Here is a 6242-nt window from a genome sequence, read left to right on the forward strand (position 1 = left end):
AGTAATAGAAAAGATGCAGAAAGCAACCGCAAGGAGGTAAGGAAGCTGTAAAGAAGAATATCATAAAGAGCGTAATTTCTGCTTTAGCTTTATAAAATATATATATAAAAATCTCTTTTCAGCATTTTTGAATATGAAAAGAAATTAAAATTTGTTTTTTCTAGGCATAAACATGAACATGTTATTTGTTTGAGAAAATAACGATACGGCGGTGTAAGGTGTTTGTTTAATTAGTTAGATAGAGTGCATGAATGGATTAGAAGTTTGGTGAATACGTAATTATAGATAATTCGTAATATTTGAACCGACAAAATGAGGTACTGGATGAAGAAAATAGCGTTTATTTAAAGGTTGTGTCTAATTAATTAGAGAAAAAAAAGAAAAAAAGAAAGAAGTATTGCACATGTGAAGATCATAGATGCCGGTGGGATGGTTGTGGAGTTAATGAAGTTTTAATAAAACGATTATAAAATTAATATTAAGTGAAATGAATAATGCGCCCAATAGTTAGTTGTCTATAATAAAAGTTTTCCTTAAAAGTGGTAGGTTAATTATTGAGAAAAAAGATGTTTTGTAAAATACAGATGATACAACCCTAAGCTATAAAAAACGGTTAGCACCATACCAATATTTTCCTTTAACCATGCATTATTTTTTTACGTAATGATGCAACTTTTCAAAGAAATCATGACATGGCTCAAAGAGTAAACAAGAGATGCAAAATGGTATTTCGCATTTCGCTTTTCACAGACATAGACTGTAGCGTTTGACAAGGATTGCTTTCTTTTTCTTCAGGAGTCTATAAAACAATTAATTCAGGTTTTTCAATAATGAGGACTCAGCAGGGTAAAACCATTTTTTATCTTATACTGTCTTTAGTAGATTATGATATCAGAAAAGGTGTCCCACCATTCCTGTAAGAGACATCAATGCTCACAGCTTCGAAAAGACATGGTGTAGACTGTTTCATTTTTTCACCTTCTTTGAACTCCGACCTATACAGAACAACAAGTCCTATTTCACATTGTTGAATCTCTATCATATATATATATATATAATTGTATGTATAGATTTAAAATAAAGAAAGAAAGAAAATACGGGGAAGCTTGTTGACTGTGACCTCTCTAATGGGGCCTCGCTCTTATATTAGTTCAACTTCTTTTCTCAGCTGCCAGTTCATTTTCCTTCTTCATATCATCTCTCTGGCTGTCACATTCTTTCTATCTATCTCAGCCCCCAATAGCTTTTCTTCACTGACACTTCTCTTAGGAATAAACAAACTTTGTGTTAACTGAAAAAGGTTTGAGCTTCTCTCCTCATTTGGTAATTAAGGGAAAAACAAAAACTACAAATGGGAAGACACTCTTGCTGTTACAAGCAGAAGCTTCGGAAGGGTCTTTGGTCTCCTGAGGAGGATGAAAAACTTCTCAGGCATATTACTAAGTATGGTCATGGATGTTGGAGTTCTGTGCCTAAGCAAGCAGGTAAATTCATCCCATTATTCCCATCTAATAAATACAAAACTCTTATTAATCTCTTTTTCAATCTATTCCCAGGTTTGCAAAGGTGTGGTAAGAGCTGCAGGCTCAGGTGGATCAATTACCTTAGACCTGATTTAAAGAGAGGAACATTCTCACAAGAAGAAGAAAACCTTATCATTGAACTTCATGCAGTATTGGGGAACAGGTAATTGTAATTCTAACTATTATTCACTCTCTCTCATGATTGAATTGAATTAATGAATTCTCCCTTTTGCTTGACATGCATGTTATCCTGTGCTGTCTCAGGTGGTCTCAAATTGCGGCACAGTTACCGGGGAGGACTGATAATGAAATAAAGAATCTGTGGAACTCTTGCTTGAAGAAGAAACTGAGGCAAAAAGGCATAGACCCTGTCACTCATAAACCACTGTCCGAGGTTGAGAACGGAGATGACACCGGTAAGAGCCAAGGTAAAGCACCGGAAGTGTCCAATGAATTGAACCTCCTGAAATCAGACAGCTCCAAGTCAGATTCAGCTTCCTATGAGCAGAGAACATCAATTTCTCCAAAAGCCTATGCACCCGAGATGGATGGTTCCTGCAGCTCCAAGATTTACTGCACAAGTGACAGCAATTTCGTAACCAACAACTGTTACAACAAAGACTTGTTCCTAGACAGGTTTGTGAATAGTAGCCGTCAAGAGAGCTACAACACTAGCTGCCAGCCCTCAGATTTGATGGGAAATTTTCCAATTCAGATGAGTTATGCAACCAATGACTGTCTCCCTAATGATTCAAACTCTGCTCATTGGTTTGGCCAAACTGGAAGGCCTTTCGATATGAACTCTGAATTTCCTTTCAATGCTGCCACTTCTATTAATCATCCTACTACACCTACAACCAATTTGTTTCTTCCTAATTCCTTTTGCTACAAGCCTTCACTTGCTGTTCCTTCAGACAGTGTTTCTACAGCCTATGGATCTCATTACTGGGAAGCCAGTGCCTCCAACAACAGCAACAGCAGCATTAGGAGTAATGGCAGCACAGAGTTGAAAGGTAGCAGCCCCTTAAACATCTTTTCTTCTTGGGGAATGGCAGAATGTAGCACCTCTACTACTAAAGAGGGACAAATTCATATGATGGAGAATCATACAGAAGAAGCTAAGTGGGATGAGTACCTTCACAATCCAATCTCAGTGCTGGCTTCTGTACAAAATCAAGCTCCTGAATCCTTATGCAACCAGATAAAAACATCAATGCATTTGGTACCTGACACTTTAGGGGCTATGTTACCTCATAGCACCAAGCAGCAAGAACCGTCTCAAACCTCTAGTATATTTTCCAAGGACATCCAGAAGCTCAGGGCAGCCTTTGGACACATGTAAAAGGATTGTTTGGAGAAAAACAAAGATTTTATTAGAAGGGTTCCGATTCAAAGGATTGCTATTCTTAGTACAGGTGTGTGAAACCACAGATTTTGCTCTTATGTAGGTCTAATACAAAACAATCATTTCACCTTTTTTTTTTTTTTTTTTTGGTTTTTTCACTTTGTTTACCATTTGTGAGCCAAACCATCTGTCTTTAGTTTCTTCTTCTCGGGTGTGGGGTAGAATTGCAGAATAAGGGTTGCTATTCTGTCTTTCATTCTACTCTTTTCTTTCTTTGCTACACTGTAACCGCAATGGTGCATTTGCATGTCCAAGTTGCAGCCATGACAGATGTTTTTATTGGTCCATGCAAAGTTTCATTTTCATTTTGATGCAAGGGACAGAGTTACTTTACCTGCAAATGCAAACAATTTTCAGAATCTCTTCTACCGGGTATGATCTTGTTTTCCCACTTTCATACCACTGAAAATGACAGCAAAGCAGTGTAAGCAGGACTTGTACCAATCCAATGTTCTAATGCTTGTCCATCATTTTCTAGACAGTAGAATAATATATTAACTCCCATAGTAGCCTCGACACTTTCCCTCTATGCAAATTTTGGGATTGGATCCTTCCATGCAACATGACAAGTCTTGTCATTAGTAAATTTTACATCCATTTCTTTTGTTATTAAATTCTCATACACCCTCCCTTATTTACTGTATCCCAAGAAAGAAAGAGATTGACACCACTTACACATCATTTTCAATATGGGAGAATCTGTTAGTTTTCCTTTTGAGAAATTACAATGAATAATAAGTCTGCTTTCCAAAATGAAGGTTAATTTGAAAAGCAAAAGAGATAATTATTAATTTTAGGTGGATGGCTGTGGATATTCTTTGACATTTGAAGGCGCAAAAAAGACTTGAATTGTGAGGTTTTCAGAATTCAAATTCGCTTATTTCCGTGCAATCAGACAAGGACTTCCGAGCTAACAAGGGCCACATTAGCTATACCCCATGTCTTCTACTTCCTTTAAGACACTTCAAACTCCAAAACATTATCCTAATCATCCCTTTGCAACCAATACCTACCATCCCAAAATCTTCCTATATCATCCCAATCTCAAAATCATTTAACATAATCATCATCCTTTAAATTCAAACTTCAAACTAAAATTAATGGACGATTCGATATCGTGATTCTGATATCATATTAGAAATAAGTTTAAATCTATTTACGTGTTCACATCTCACTTATATATTATAATTTAGCAGAAACTTATACCATAACGTTCAAGAATCATACAAAGTAAATGAAAACTCACCAATTAATCTTCGTATAAAGTAAATGAAAAGTCACCAATTCTACAGCGATACCTAACATAGAAGACACAGATTATGCACACAGAGTCAGCATAGTTGAAAAGATGACTACATTCACTAAGGGTTTAGGAAAAAGTTTTAATAACTTTTTTTGGACAACTTTTTGATAATGCATACGTGTCAGTCTGTGATTGGTCCGTTTCAAATATTTTTTTAGAATAAATTCAAACAGATCAATAAAATGATGACACATGTCTTATTGTCAAAAAGTTGTTAAAAAAAGTTGTTAAAATATCATTATACAAATATTTATTCTCATAAAAAATAAAATAAAATCAACACAGCAATGAATGAAGGTTAAGTGAAAGAGCATAGGGAAATAAGTACGTGACAGTGACTGTAGAGAGCGAGAGAGTGATTGCAAGAGTAAATTGTCTTATAACAAAAAACTGAATTCTAACATTACAGTTAATTTCTAGCTGATGCATTTAACTAAGAAAAAGGTTATTTCACTACTGTTTTTAAAAAAATATTATATAAGGGTAAAATTGTATTCACAAAAGTTATCTTTTGTATTTAAAAAATATTAAAAAAAAGGAAAGGATAATGAAGGCTAATATCAAATAATGTAAAAAAGAGTTTATGGTGTTAAAACATAGTTCTTCTTTAACTAATCATAACTCTTTGTAAGTAACTAATGTTAGCTTATTTTTTAGCAATTGACAAGTGAAAATATGTGTTATCTGTATGTGTGTCTTTTTTTTTTACATGATGATAGAAAATAATTAAATTATTATTACTATAATTGTAAAGATTAATGTAAATATTTGTTATAGTTTTATTGTAGATAATTATTTTAATTTTGAAAATCTCATTAAATTTAAAAAAAAATGGTCAAATGCAAAAGGTAAATAAATTTAAAAATGGTCATTTAATAGGGTAAAATTAGTAAAATGATTATTTTAATTTTTAAAAAAAATGGTTATTAATAAATGTTATTAATTTTCTCTCGGATTATTTCGATATTAATTTACTGAATATGTTAGTATATATACTATAGTCTCAAATATGTACTTATGAAAAATTAGAGCCGTCAAAATGGGTCACAATCCGCGAGCCAACCCGGCCCGTTACGGGTTCGGGCCGGGTTGGATTTGAAAAATACAACCCACTTATATGTGGGTCAGATTTCAACCCGGCTCATTTAGACCCGGCTCATGCGGGTTGAACCTGTGGTGAGCCGGGTTGACCCACCAACCCACCTACCTAATTTTATTTTTTTTTATTTATTATTTTATTTATGAAACCCTAAAAATTATAATACTTTCTTCACTCACTGTGTATACCAAAAAAGTAACCTCTGCTCTCTCAAATCACTCTCACGCTACTTGCTCTTATTTGACGGTGCTCTCACCCTCACTTCACTGAAATTCTTCAAGGAGCAGGTAAAACACCCTTCCTTTTTTATTCTCTATTCTCCACATTTTTGTTTTCTCAGTTCTCTTTCTTTTGTTTTTTTCAAAACCCTATAATGACAAAAATAGAGATTTGTGAATTTGTTTTTTGTTTTGGGGGATTTGAAGACATGGAATGACTTTTTCATGTTCTGACATGCTTGTATCAGATTTTGTTCATTTTATTTAAATAATTTGAATATACATTATTTGAACAAGCTCTTTTTGATATCTTTGAACTTGGGAAATTATTTTACAGATTAAACTATTAATTTTTTGTTGATGTTGTTGAGTACTGGTTCTCTTTTTTTTTTACTAATATTTTTTTATTGATTGTCGGAATTGTTCTGATATTAGGAAAATCTTTATTAGTGAATTTGGAGACAACAAGAACAAGGGTCAAGGGTTACAACAAGAACAAAAAAGGGTTAAATATGTTTTTCGTCCCCCAACTATTGGCCGTTTTTGTGTTTAGTCCCTCTTTCAAACTATAGTACAATTTAGTCCTTCAACTTTAGAAAACTCTGGTTTTAGTCCTTTTTACCAAATTTTTTTAACTTTATTTGTTGTTTCAAACGCGTTTCTCAGTTAACATTGAAGCAAAAATGGGTCAAAC

The 6242-nt window shown here is 33.8% G+C and overlaps 1 protein-coding gene across 1 annotated transcript; it reads left to right on the forward strand.

The window, feature by feature from the left end:
* Positions 1-1122: 1122 nt before the first annotated feature.
* On the forward strand, positions 1123-3430 carry LOC106754830 (transcription factor MYB61). Its single transcript, XM_014636899.2, has 3 exons — positions 1123-1484; positions 1557-1686; positions 1788-3430. Exons 1-3 carry the CDS (start codon positions 1352-1354, stop codon positions 2863-2865), a joined length of 1341 nt encoding a protein of 446 aa, XP_014492385.1. The 5' UTR covers positions 1123-1351; the 3' UTR covers positions 2866-3430.
* The last annotated feature ends 2812 nt before the right edge of the window (positions 3431-6242 follow it).

Source organism: Vigna radiata, unplaced genomic scaffold (genome assembly GCF_000741045.1).
Source record: "Vigna radiata var. radiata cultivar VC1973A unplaced genomic scaffold, Vradiata_ver6 scaffold_273, whole genome shotgun sequence".
Classification (NCBI taxonomy): domain Eukaryota; kingdom Viridiplantae; phylum Streptophyta; class Magnoliopsida; order Fabales; family Fabaceae; genus Vigna; species Vigna radiata.

Excerpts from the sequence above, each read along its gene's own strand:
- LOC106754830 (XM_014636899.2), top strand. The coding sequence starts at position 1,352 with ATGGGAAGACACTCTTGCTGTTACAAGCAGAAGCTTCGGAAGGGTCTT. Across the intron at positions 1,485-1,556 it reads TTCTGTGCCTAAGCAAGCAG|GTTTGCAAAGGTGTGGTAAG; the intron begins GTAAATTCATCC and ends ATCTATTCCCAG. Across the intron at positions 1,687-1,787 it reads CATGCAGTATTGGGGAACAG|GTGGTCTCAAATTGCGGCAC; the intron begins GTAATTGTAATT and ends GTGCTGTCTCAG.